Source organism: Syngnathoides biaculeatus, chromosome 23 (genome assembly GCF_019802595.1).
Source record: "Syngnathoides biaculeatus isolate LvHL_M chromosome 23, ASM1980259v1, whole genome shotgun sequence".
Taxonomy (NCBI): domain Eukaryota; kingdom Metazoa; phylum Chordata; class Actinopteri; order Syngnathiformes; family Syngnathidae; genus Syngnathoides; species Syngnathoides biaculeatus.
The window spans coordinates 5,743,127-5,755,129 of record NC_084662.1 but is presented as its reverse complement, the minus strand read 5'-3'; the positions used below and the strand labels follow the sequence as shown (position 1 = coordinate 5,755,129).

At 52.7% G+C, this 12,003-nt stretch overlaps 1 protein-coding gene across 7 annotated transcripts; it reads left to right on the top strand.

Annotated features, from left to right (window-relative positions):
* Positions 1-3: 3 nt before the first annotated feature.
* LOC133496178 (sorting nexin-14-like) lies at positions 4-11,965 on the top strand. 7 transcript variants are annotated; one of them, XM_061811412.1, is made up of 27 exons: positions 4-223; positions 443-577; positions 2,271-2,391; positions 2,475-2,554; positions 3,523-3,601; positions 3,685-3,728; positions 3,792-3,879; positions 3,946-4,030; positions 4,123-4,279; positions 5,418-5,493; positions 5,566-5,610; positions 6,828-6,908; positions 6,996-7,110; positions 7,180-7,335; positions 8,151-8,275; positions 8,340-8,597; positions 8,872-9,049; positions 9,648-9,731; positions 9,801-9,901; positions 9,957-10,068; positions 10,161-10,201; positions 10,288-10,407; positions 10,472-10,583; positions 10,691-10,855; positions 11,501-11,596; positions 11,665-11,756; positions 11,828-11,965. In XM_061811412.1, the coding sequence occupies exons 1-27, from the start codon at positions 204-206 to the stop codon at positions 11,882-11,884; spliced, it is 2,823 nt and encodes a 940-aa protein (XP_061667396.1). In that variant the 5' UTR covers positions 4-203; the 3' UTR covers positions 11,885-11,965. The 7 variants fall into 7 exon arrangements, 6 of the variants coding, with proteins under 6 accessions (XP_061667396.1, XP_061667398.1, XP_061667397.1 ...); XM_061811414.1 differs by having other exon boundaries at positions 4-338; XM_061811413.1 differs by having other exon boundaries at positions 4-577; positions 8,340-8,398; positions 8,465-8,597.
* The last annotated feature ends 38 nt before the right edge of the window (positions 11,966-12,003 follow it).

The window sequence follows — 12,003 nt, the reverse complement described above, 5'->3', positions numbered from 1 at the left end:
GAAGTGGGCTGGCTGCCATGTCGACTAATCTGAGCTCGTCGTTTCCGCAGATTTGCAAATCGGAGCGTGTAATAGCCGAAATTGTTTATTTTGTGGTGACAGCACAACGTTACTTGTCGCTTGTCAGTAATCCTGAGAAACTCAACAATGTGTTCCCATGAGGCGGTTTAGCTAGCGCGATCGGATTCCACCTGGCAAGCAAGATGGAAGAAGAAAACATTTGGTCTGTCCAACAAATCGCTCAATGACTTGATCAAAGTTTTCAAGGGGAAAACGTCAACAGTTTTATTTATTTTTTTTTTATTTGTGTCGGTAAACAAGGCTACTTGAGTCATTGTGTGAGCTTGCTGCCTTGCAGTTGGATGTTTTTTGTTTTTTATTTTGGTCGTCTTTTTTCCAGGCGTGACATTAAGTTTGGATTCGGCGATTTGTGTTGTCTTAGGGGAGCAACGATGGCTCTCTTGTCTGCTTTTTGGCGAAGTCTGCGCTCGGACGGGCTCCTGACTCCCGCTCGTCAGTACCCGCTGGCCTGCTGCCTCCTTGCCGCCATGTTGGTCGCCACAGTCCTGCTGAGCAGGTCGGTGTCTCGTGTCTCGTCTGACGTGTCTCGTGTCTCGCCTGACGTGTCTCGTGTCTCGCCTGACGTGTCTCGTCTTGTGCTCTTGTTTTGATTTCCAAAGAGCCCTTTTTCTTCGTTTCATTGGCGGATGGCACCAAACATTGGAGATGCGATACTGCCATCTACTGTGCTGGAGTGTGGGTCGGAGGACCTTTACATGTTTAGCGCGAGGGAGCCAAAAAAAAAAACCCAAAACAAATCAACTTTCGACTATATTGTCTTTATCTTTCCTGTTTCACATGAAAACTGAAACGAGGTTTTGATCTTAATTTCTCAAGTGTTGAGTACATTTCCAAGGAACCCCGCCTCCTCCTTTCCTCCTTTCCTCCTTTCCTCACCTCACCTCACCTCATCATACCTTTGAACAATAACAGATGACACGTTCAACAGGCCCGCTAATCTCAATCCTGCTATCCGACCCCGACTCGAATCCCAATGAAATTTGAATTGGGATGTTGCGTTATCCAAATTGCACGACCGCTGACTTGAAAGCGCATCCACTCCTTTGCGCAATGTTGATTGCATTCTAACTGCTCGGAATGCATCCTTTGCACAAATGTGATCTTAAAAAAAAAAAAAAGAAGAAGAAGAAGTTTTGCGTCGCACTCGGGCGTCTCCAAATTCATTGTGTGTAGTTTACATTGTGGGCTATTAACGCCCGATTCCGAATTCTCAACAATCGGTGTCGTCAGTTCCCAAACGTTTCTTGAATGTTTTTCAAAGGAAAGGTGACGTAACCCAGCGGTCGGTCGGTCGCCATGACCTCGTCCCATCTTTTTTGGAAGCCGTCGCAGCCATAAAATTTGATGTGAATGATAATAGTTTCTATCAGTTGAAACATGAAATGTGTTGTCTTTGGAGTGTATTCAAGTTCACATGGGCTGAAGATGATTTGCAAATGATTGTATTTAAGGCAGCATTGCAACTTGTTTGTTGTTTGTAGCTGCTGCTCACACATCGGAATGGCGTCCCATTCCCAAGTTTTTGACATTCTTCTTTCATTCATTTCCACTTGAACTTTGACCTCACCCATCTGTAAACATCAGAAATGGCATCGCACGTCATCACACGTCGGACCAACGGTAAAAGTTTTGCCAACGTCAGTCAACGTGGACAGCCTTCCCAACCATATTTTAATTTCCAACGTCCGAAAAGCACTAAGAATCGTCACCTCAATGTGTGCGAACGTCTCGTCACGCCCACTTGAACGACGCGCCGCGACCGACCGGCTCAGGGCGTCGTCCGCCTTCCCGCCAAAGTTAGCCGTGACACTTGTGGGGATGAGCGGCTTGGAAAATGGATGTTGAGCCTTATCGTTTCGATAGGTGCTCGCTTCATGTCCGTAAAATCCCAAATATCGCCACTATAGTTGCGATACTTTCAGTCTTGCTCGGCTTTTATTTTGAAGTCGGCCTCCTCGGCTGAATGTCGTCGTCCTGGCCGCAGTTTATATCACCGTCCTATACTAAAAACTATCGCCAGGTCGTTTTTACTGTGTCGTGGATTTGAATAAACAGCACCTGATGAAGAACGTGACAGTAGAACAGGAAGTTGTGATATCTAGAATTAAAGACTGCTTTCAAAAAAAAAAAAAAAAAAAAAAGATAAGGTTATGTAATTTCAATTTCAAGTTATCAATATGGTTTTGCAGGTACCTCCTCATCCTGATTGGCTTGTGGTCCTTCCTGGCGGGCGCGGTCACCTTCTATTGGGCTCTGGAACCCGACTCGGTGCTCCCAAACGTTTTGCTCGGTCCTAAAGAGCCACGCAAAGTGAGTCACACTTTTAATGAAGAGGATTATGATGATGAGGATGAAAATGATTTAACGTGCGTGTGCCTATTTGTGTGAGAAAGAGACAGTTTCAGGAACAGGCGCTGTTCCCTTCGGGTCGCAGCTGTGCCGTGTGCGGGAAGCTGGAATGCAAGCGGCATCGGTACGTTTGCGTGACTACAAGGAGCGCCCCCTAGCGGATGTCACGTCGTCTCCGGTCGAGAAGCCGGACTGCGTACTGTTCCCGGTGAACATTTTCAAGTGAGCGGTACGCATACGGGTATCGTAGCGGCCGGTGGCGAGAGTCACCGAGAGCCACAAGAGGTCAGGCGGGCCGAGTCCTGTCCGGGACGAGGTTTTGATTTGAAGGATCTGTCCAGACAGAATCCCAGTCTGTCGTCTTTTAAGTGGGACGACTTGCGCAGCTGCTTGCGGATGCAAGACTTTTTTTTTTTTTTTGCGTCTGTGTATGTGTGTGGAAAACCTTCCGGTCTCCGAAGTGGTTGTGCGTTGTCCAAGACGAGGATACATCACAATTCACGTCATATCCATTTGGTACCACAAATTTGACTGTGTGCTGATTGGTTGTTAGCCGTGCACTGGCTGTCCAATCAGGCGGCGGCTCACAGTTCTGAGGTCCCGGGTTCGATTCCAAAACCAGGCAACATTAATTGGACACTCTAAATTGCCCCCCCAGGCGTGATTGCGAGTGCGCCTGTTCGTCTACCATGTGCCCTGCGATTGGCTGGCGACCAGTTCAGGGTGTACCCCGCCTCCTGCCCGCTGGGATAGGCTCCAGCGCGACCCTCGTGAGGATAAGCGGCAAAGAAAATGGACGGACGGTGCTGTGGGCGGCCAAAGAGGCAAAATGACCCAATATTGAAAACTCGATGCCAAATATCAGCCCTGATAGGCAGCACTTATCTGATGGCAACCTGTCAAAAAAAAGCAAAAGGTAAAGCGCAGCCTAATGAAGTCGGTGGTGAGACCTGACCCCGAAATGAAATCCCCACTTTTGGCCCCATAAATAATCCCTGAGAAAAATGGTTCTCCTTCTCTCATGACTGCCACATTGTACGTCGAACAAATCTGACGGGCAAAGTTCAATCCACGTGAATTGTCGTCATTCAGCGGGACCTTGCGACTGGAGAACTTCCAGCCGTGGTTGGGTCTGGACGTCCCCGCCGACGTGGACGCTTCCGTAGCAGAGGTGGATGCTCGCAAACGTCGCGCGTCTGTCGGCGCGTTGGTGGTCACGCTCGTCACGTGTCGCTCCTCTGTTTGTGCGCCCAGGTGTTCGAGTTGGTTCTGGAGAACTTTGTGTATCCGTGGTACCGGTGAGTCCCTCGCTCTTCCTCCTCGAGGCAAAGGCGGCGCCTTGACCTCCTTGCGGACCTCAGGGACATCACGGACGACGAGGCGTGTGTGGACCAACTCCGCTTGAGCTTTCGCTTCTTGGCGTCCGTGTTGGTCCGCAGAGCTCAGAAGGTGGCGCCATCCCCACGCACTTCTTCAGTCCTCTGTCCCAAACTGAAAGTCTGCGCGTACGTCCAGGTGGATTTTCCCGCCGTCTTCGCTGACCACGTGATGAAAGCGGCCGTCAAGCACGTGGAGATTCTGGCTAAGGCTCACGCTCGAGGTAAGAAGTCTTGAGTAACTCTGCGCCCGTCGAGAAGCAATTTCCACGCAGGCGCGAGGGGCGCTCTTGAACGCAAGCTGTGGTCTCCTCAGTCCGGCCAGGTCGGACGCTGCAGCGGGCGGCTCTGGACGAGTACGGCGCCGACCTACACGTGGCCGCACGCGGCCGCCGGCAGGAGGCGCTCTACCTCAGGAAGCTCAGCGAGATGCTTTTCCCCTACTTGATGCCTCCCAAAGCAAACGAGTGCAGGTACAGGCAGGAAGTCCTGCTCCGAGCGCTTTGGCCGTAGATCTCGCGTACAACACTAGATGGGCCTCGGACAGCGGCGTCCTCACTAGATGGGCCTCGGACAGCGGCGTCCTCACTAGATGGGCCTCGGACAGCGGCGTCCTCACTTGATGGGCCTCGGACAGCGGCGTCCTCACTAGATGGGCCTCGGACAGCGGCGTCCTCACTAGATGGTCCTCACTAGATGGGCCTCGGACAGCGGCGTCCTCACTAGATGGGCCTCGGACAGCGGCGTCCTCACTAGATGGGCCTCGGACAGCGGCGTCCTCACTAGATGGGCCTCGGACAGCGGCGTCCTCACTAGATGGGCCTCGGACAGCGGCGTCCTCACTAGATGGGCCTCGGACAGCGGCGTCCTCACTAGATGGGCCTCGGACAGCGGCGTCCTCACTAGATGGGCCTCGGACAGCGGCGTCCTCACTAGATGGGCCTCGGACAGCGGCGTCCTCACTTGATGGGCCTCGGACAGCGGCGTCCTCACTAGATGGGCCTCGGACAGCGGCGTCCTCACTAGATGGGCCTCGGACAGCGGCGTCCTCACTAGATGGGCCTCGGACAGCGGCGTCCTCACTAGATGGGCCTCAGACAGCGGCGTCCTCACTAGATGGGCCTCGGACAGCGGCGTCCTCACTAGATGGGCCTCGGACAGCGGCGTCCTCACTAGATGGGCCTCGGACAGCGGCGTCCTCACTAGATGGGCCTCGGACAGCGGCGTCCTCAGTGTGTATTACCTGACAGACAAGCAACTAGCAGAAGCCACCAAAAAACATTTTCACTTTTTTTGGATGGTTGACTGCAAATATTCCAGGAATAGGTTTTGAAAGGCCCGTGTATAAAAGTAGCCACGTGCATTTGATCACAACTGCATGTCTGATGTTTGTAGTCAAGATTGTAAGGATGAAGTTATCGGAGACGAGCAAAGGGAACGGAAGTTGAAGGTGGCCAGGCGTGCACGCGCTTAGCCAGCCGAGGCTCCCTCTGGTGGTTTTTCGTCTCTATTGGGCAACGCGTGGGGGGGGGGGGGGGGGGGGGCTGTGGGTTTTGGCCACGCGCCGGTGGCACTTAGCATGTCCAACGGGCGTGTCTCTCGCCTGCGCAGGTCGCTGGCGCTGCTGCTGCGGGAGGTGCTGTCGGGTTCCGTCCTCCTGCCCGCCATGGACTTCGTGGCCGACCCGGTGAGTCCGCTCAAGCTGCCGTCGGCGAGCCGCCGTCTTTTAACACTGACGAGCTCGCTATTGATTTTCCAGGACACGGTCAACTTGATGGTGCTCAAGTTTGTTGACGACACTCCGGTAAGTCAAAGTAAACCTTGAATCGGGGGACAGTACAAAAAAAAAAAAAAGCCCACCTTTTCGCAGCATTTCCATTTTTTTTTTCTTTCCGGAAAGTCCACCCATCCAGTGTGTTTATCCTTTCCCTGGTTTCCATGAAGACTTTTTTTGTCGTTCCGATTGAAGATCTCTAGTCAGCTGTTGGGAGTGCACACCTGCGCCACATTTAATCAGAACAGCCGTCGTCATGAATGTCACGTCGTAGGGTGAGGAATCCCCAGAACCTGAATGTGCGGACTCCCCTCCCCACACGCTCGCTGTTAATGAAGAAGCTGGTTCAGTTTTCTTCCTCCTGTAGTCCACAATGAGCTCCTTTGTTTGTTTGTTTTTTTTTTATTTAGTGTTCAGTGTCAGATTGTTGTCTGAGCTCCTGGACCTCTCTGCAGGCTGTCTCGTCTCCTTTCGAGATCAGCCTGACCGCTGTCATGTCGCCAGCGAACTTGAGGGAAAAAAAAATCATTGTTGTCAAAAGTCTAGAGAGGGTACAGGAAGGGGCTCGGCACGCAGCCGGTACTCAGTGTGGGAGTGGAGGAAAGGCGGAAGCCCAATCTCAACGTTGGTGAGGTACGGGCTTGGAAGACGTGGTCGGTGTGGGTTTTTCTTTAGCCTAAACAGGTGGCAGGACCGACGGCCCCGCTTCTGGTTCCTCGCCCTCCTCTACCGGCGCTGCTTCACTGGCCCAGTGGTCTCGCTAACTCGTCTGGGACGTTGTGTTTGCGGTGAAAGTCGCTGGAAACTGCTATTTTGTGTCAGTATCCGAGGTCCAAAAGTTCCTGGGGAGTGTAACGGTCTAGTGCGGAGGCGTATGTGAGCAAAGTGCCCCAAAAAACAAAGACAAAATATGAAACGAAGCACTGATAGGGAGAGTCACAAGCCGCTGCATTTGTGCATCAACCTCCGATGTCAGTCAGATTCATTGGGACGCCTCCAAGGCCTTTGTATTTTTGGGTGGAATTTGAGCTGTACAGCGGTAGACGTTCAGCTTTAGCTTTAACGATTCCGGTCCTCCTGCGGAGAACTGTCGGCATGGCAGCTCGGTGTTTGAGAAATGCTAGTGAAATGCTCGCTGCTCTGCTGTCGTGGCGTCTTGGATGTCACAAGGGTGTGCTAACTCAATTGATGAGGGGTCTGAGTCCCCGCTCAAGGGAGATTTATTGTGAACGTGTTTGTGTTTAAAGGCCGAAGCCGCCCCTGAACCGCCGTCTGCTCGTGTACCCTTCCTGCGCAAATACGCAGACCGCAGCAGCAACAAGCCCTCAGTCAGTACTTTTGTCCGCTCGTCAACATTTAGCTCACCGTCTTCCATTACCCACAGTGCAACTGAGTGCCCGACTGTCGCCCGGCAGGTTCTCAAGTTGGAACTGAAGGAGATCCGAGAACAGCAAGACCTTCTGTTTCGCTTCATGAACTTCCTCAAGCAAGAGGGCGCCGTGCACGTGCTCCAGTTCCTTCTCGCTGTGGGTAAGAGAACCGGGGCGAGCGGTCTGCACAGACAGGGCGCTCGACAATGCCGACGTGGTGTTCTTCCAGAGGAGCTCAACGACAAGATCTTGAGTCCGGAGCTGTCCGACTCGGAGCTGCGGCGTCTGCACGGCGAGGTGGTACACATCTACCAGATGTACTGCGTTGATGAGAGTATCTACAAGATCAACTTGAACCGCGACACAGTGGAGGACATCAGGAACGGTAAATCCCTCTCAACTGGAAGGTGTGCCCGCAGGGTTCTTAAGAGATCATCTAAAAAGAAAAATCCAGAAAGCACAATGTCTGATTTTTTTTTTTTTTAACGATTTATTTGTGTGATACAGCTGCAACTAAGTATTTGAACACCTGAGAAAACCAATGTTAATATTTGGCACAGTTGCCTTTGTTTGCAATTAGAGGGGTCGTTCACCAGGTTTGCACACCCTGCAGGAGGGATTTTGGCCCACTCCTCCCTCCTCGCAGATCTTCTCTAGATCAGACAGCTTCCTGGGCTGTCGCTGAGGAACACGGAGTTTCGGCTCCCTTCAAAATTTTTTTTTTATTGGGTTTAAGTCGGGAGACTGGCTAGGCCACGCCAGAACCTTGATATGGTTCTTACGGCGCCACCCCTTGCTTGTCCTGGCTGCGTGCTTGGGGTCATTGTCATGTTGAAAGACCCAGCCACGAAGGGATTGTTCCCCAAAATCTCACAATACATGGCCGCGGTCATCCTCTCCTCAAGACAGCGCAGTCGTCCTGTCCCATGTGCAGAAAACACCCCCATGCTTCACAGTAGGGAAGGTGTTCTCGGGATGAAACTCATCATTCGTCTTCCTCCGGTCTTAACCATTTCAAACAGGAAGGAGTGAAATTCTGCACCTGCGAGAGTCAGATGTAAAGGGAGTTACTGTGTATTTTTTTTTTTTATAATTAAATTTTTTCGTGGCATAAAGGTAGGTCATTTGTCGGTTCCGACCGCTTAATCCGAATGGCGTGGCATCCCAGCGTACGTGACGAGATCTGTCGCTTCTCGCCAGTGGCCGTCGCTCCTTACGGCGCCGTTGTCAAGCTGCAGACCATGGGCTGCCTCTTTGAGGCCTACGAGCACGTCCTGTCTCTATTGGAGAACGTCTTCACGCCCATGTTCTGCCACAGCGACGAGGTGAGGCGGCGCGCCGGCGCCGGGCATGCCGTCGAGACGTTGACACGCGTGTACGTTTGCTCAGTACTTCAGACACCTGCTGAAAGGAGCGGAGTCGCCTGCCAGGAGTTCACGAGTCGGCAGGTTTGTCAGGAGATCCCTCATTCAAGAAATCACAAATCAGTATCTCCTCATTGATCCCGCGCCCAGGAACCCGTCCAAGCGCGGAGAGTCTTTCGGCATTGGCAGGATTGGCAGTAAAATCAAAGGAGTATTCAAGAGCACCACCGTGGAGGGGGCCGTCCTGCCACCCAGTTGCGTGACGGACGCGGACGACGATGTGGTGAGCGAGCTTGCAATAGTTTGGGGGTTTGTTTTTTTCCATTTTCCTTTGGAATTTGGTCTGGTCTGAATGAGTACTTAGAGCCAAGGTGGTTAAAAAGCTCCTCCGGGGAGGGTGAAAATTCCTAAAGGCTGTCTTGGTTGACACAGCTGCAAAATCGCATATCAGTGACAGAACCTCGAAATGAGCAAGTAGGGGTGTGTGTGTGTGTGTGGTACTGGTGGGTGGGGGGCTCAAGGGGCGGCTGGCGTATGACATCGGGAAACTAATGCAGGTGGAAGAGGCCACGGCGGTGACTGAGGACGCCGTGCCCGCCTCGGCAGCGGGTCGCCAGAGGAGGCTCTCGGCCTGGACCGTCGCCATCCCGTACGTGGACTTGTACGAGGATGAGGCCAAGAGGGAGAAGGTTCCCGTCTTCTGCATCGACGTGGAGCGCAACGACAGGAAGGAAGGTGAGCACAGCCGGGCGCCGTCTTCCGAGGGATTGGAATTGACAAGTATTTAGCTGGATCTGTTGCATTATTCATACTGCTTATCCATCTGAGTCTTAACAATTTTCATTGGCTCAAGGAATGACGGAATACAAATGTTATGCAAAAAATCGAATCCCGTTGAGGAAATTCAAGCCAAAATGGATGTAAATGCACAAACACCAAGACATGACGCCATAAAAAAGTTGCCGTTCGCAGGGCACGGGTGGCACAAACACGGGCAAGCCGCCGGGCCGCTTCCTCTATTCATCTTGCAATAGGAAGGATTTGGGACCCGGGGGGTACATAGCGAAGGGGCAGCAACATCTCATGCGGCGTAGCTGCCACACCTGCACCCCAGCGGCATTGTGCCTCTTTAGCACATCATGTCCGTTGTCTGATGGATTTGTGCTAGTCATGCCGCGAGAGTAAGGCATAAATATGACATGACATGACAAAAAAAAAAAAACAGCAAGAGCAATCGGTAAGCGGAATCATCGGGGAAGCAAATTTCCTTGGAATGGAATTACTGGAACCAGGTTCTACTTGTCACCGTGACCCATCCTGACTCTTCTTGCAGTCGGACACGATCCCGAGCGCTGGTCCGTCTGCAGAAGATACTTTGAGTTCTACGTGCTGGAGTCCAAGCTCACAGAGTTTCACGGTAACCTGTCTGAAAGCCGCGAGCCGCTGGGTTTTCTGCTCAAATTTGCGAACGCCGCTGTGTCCGCAGGTGCTTTTGCTGATGCGCAGCTGCCCCCCAAACGCATTCTGGGACCCAAGAACCACGAATTCCTCACCTCCAAGAGGGAAAACTTTGAGGACTACTTGCAGGTAAGACCTCTGCAATCCACAGTCACCGAAAACCTAAACATACGTCTGCGTGCAGAAACTCCTTCGCTACCCGGAGCTCAGCAACAGTCAGCTGTTGGCCGACTTCCTGTCTCCGCACAGTGTGGAGTCTCAGTTTGTGGACAGGATGCTTCCCGACGTCAACTTGGGTATCTGCCGCGGTCAACGTCGTCTGTGAGGGGAGTTACTCCCGCAGCACAATTGATTGTAACGTTTCAAGCACATCTTTGCTATCCCGCAGGCAAAATTTTCAAGTCTGTTCCGGGGAAATTGATGAAGGAGGTGAGTGCGTTTTTTTTTTTCCAAAGCCAGGATTCCTCTCGCGGGGCGCGTGCGTCTAAACACGGCCTTGTCGCTGGTTTTTCCAGAAAGGTCAGAACCTGGAGCCGTTCATCCAGTCCTTCTTCAACTCCTGCGAGTCTCCGAAAGCCAAACCTAGCCGGCCCGAGCTGACCATTGTCAGCCCGGGCGCCGCCGCCAACAAGCGGGTACTAACATTGCTGCGCTTTCAACGTCGACCGTGCGACGTCATTGTCCCATCTTGACGTGCAGCTCCTCAACCAGACGTTCAGGAACGTTGAGGCCGTCGCCGAGGGGCCGGGCGGCCGCGACGGCATGACTGAGGTCGGCGTGGACGGAATGTACGACTACATGGTGCACGTCGGTAAGTTACGCTTTCGAAAAAGGCTTCCCCTCCTCAAATTGATGCCTGGACTCTGAGATGCCACCGGAAGTTGCCAAAACGACGGCCTTCTTCCGCTGGGACTCAAGGTCGGCTGCTGTTCGGCACGCCGCGCTGGCTGCATCGCCTCCTGTCGGCCGGCAGGATCCTCGTGAAGAACACGTTCGAGGCCTACGTGGCGCAGCAAGTGCAAACCAAGATAGACGGCATCCTGCAGGAGCACCGCCTGGTCTCGCTCATCACGCAGCTACGAGGTTATCGCACCACAATTGCAAAATTCTTACACGTCAACTACACGCTCACAAGGTGGCGAGATTTCCACAAAATGCTGGATGGGGTTCAAATGACCGCTTGAAATTGTAGATGGAAAACAGTCGCCTCAAACATCCGCAAAAAATGTCTTTGTAGTGCTTGCGGGATCGGGAAATGAGCGATCGATTGCGACCGGTCGTTCCCGACTAGAAACGTTGGCAAAATGTGTCAAAATGCTGAGTTTGGTAGGAGGGGCCACTTTAACCTACGTACAAGACTCGAGTCATTGTGACAATTGCAAGATGTCTACTGGATGGAGAAATACTTTTTTGCATGTGGGCTAAAGGTTTTTCCCAAAAGACCTTCTTTGATTAGCTCAAAATATCCCTCGATAAACTTGTACCAAATTCCCAAGGGTCGCTTCTCTGAGCATGGTGATGTTCCAAATGGCGTCACTTAAGACACCTAAGAGGTCGACTTGAGTAGCACGAACGGAACATGGCAGTCAACAGTCGGGAATGGAATGGTTGCGGAGAATTTTCGATCCCAAAACTCCACAAAGACGGTGGCCGCTTGTCGCTTTGCAAACATTTCACAAGGTCTCTTCCACCATTGCTAACTTCTGCGGACGCGCCGTGCTCCTTCAGACGCCATCTTCTACGAAAACTCCGAAGAGCGCAGCCGCCAGGCTAAGCAAACGCGAGCCGAGCAGACGTTCGACGAGATGGTGGCCTATCTGCCCGGTGAGTTCCCAAGCGCCGCCTCGGCCCGAGACGGCCTCCCGGACGCCGATTCTCCTTTGTGACGTCAGACGCGGTCGGCGTGTGCATCGGCGAGGAGGCCAAGCGCGAGGGGGTCCGGCTCCTCTTCGAGGGTCTACAGCAGCCGCTGCTCAACAAGCAGGTCAGGAATCGGTCGCGACGGATCAGTCAAGGATTCGGAAAACCGCTCGACTGCCGTTTGTGTTGTTTCAGATGTCGTACGTGCTGCTGGACATCGCCGTGCGCGAGCTCTTTCCCGAACTGCGGTAGGAACAACTGTGGCGGCGTCAACGTATGCAAAAAGCGTCGTCCTCTGTGGTAAAGGCAAAGGTGATGGCGACCCCAGCACAAACCGCTGTCACTTTGCTCAAGTGGAACGTTTGATATTT

Coding starts and splice junctions, on each gene's coding strand:
- LOC133496178 (XM_061811409.1), top strand. CDS start 363: ATGTTTTTTGTTTTTTATTTTGGTCGTCTTTTTTCCAGGCGTGACATT. Junction 8,598..8,871: donor CGGACGCGGACGACGATGTG/GTGAGCGAGCTT, acceptor AAACTAATGCAG/GTGGAAGAGGCCACGGCGGT. Junction 11,597..11,664: donor GATGGTGGCCTATCTGCCCG/GTGAGTTCCCAA, acceptor TTGTGACGTCAG/ACGCGGTCGGCGTGTGCATC.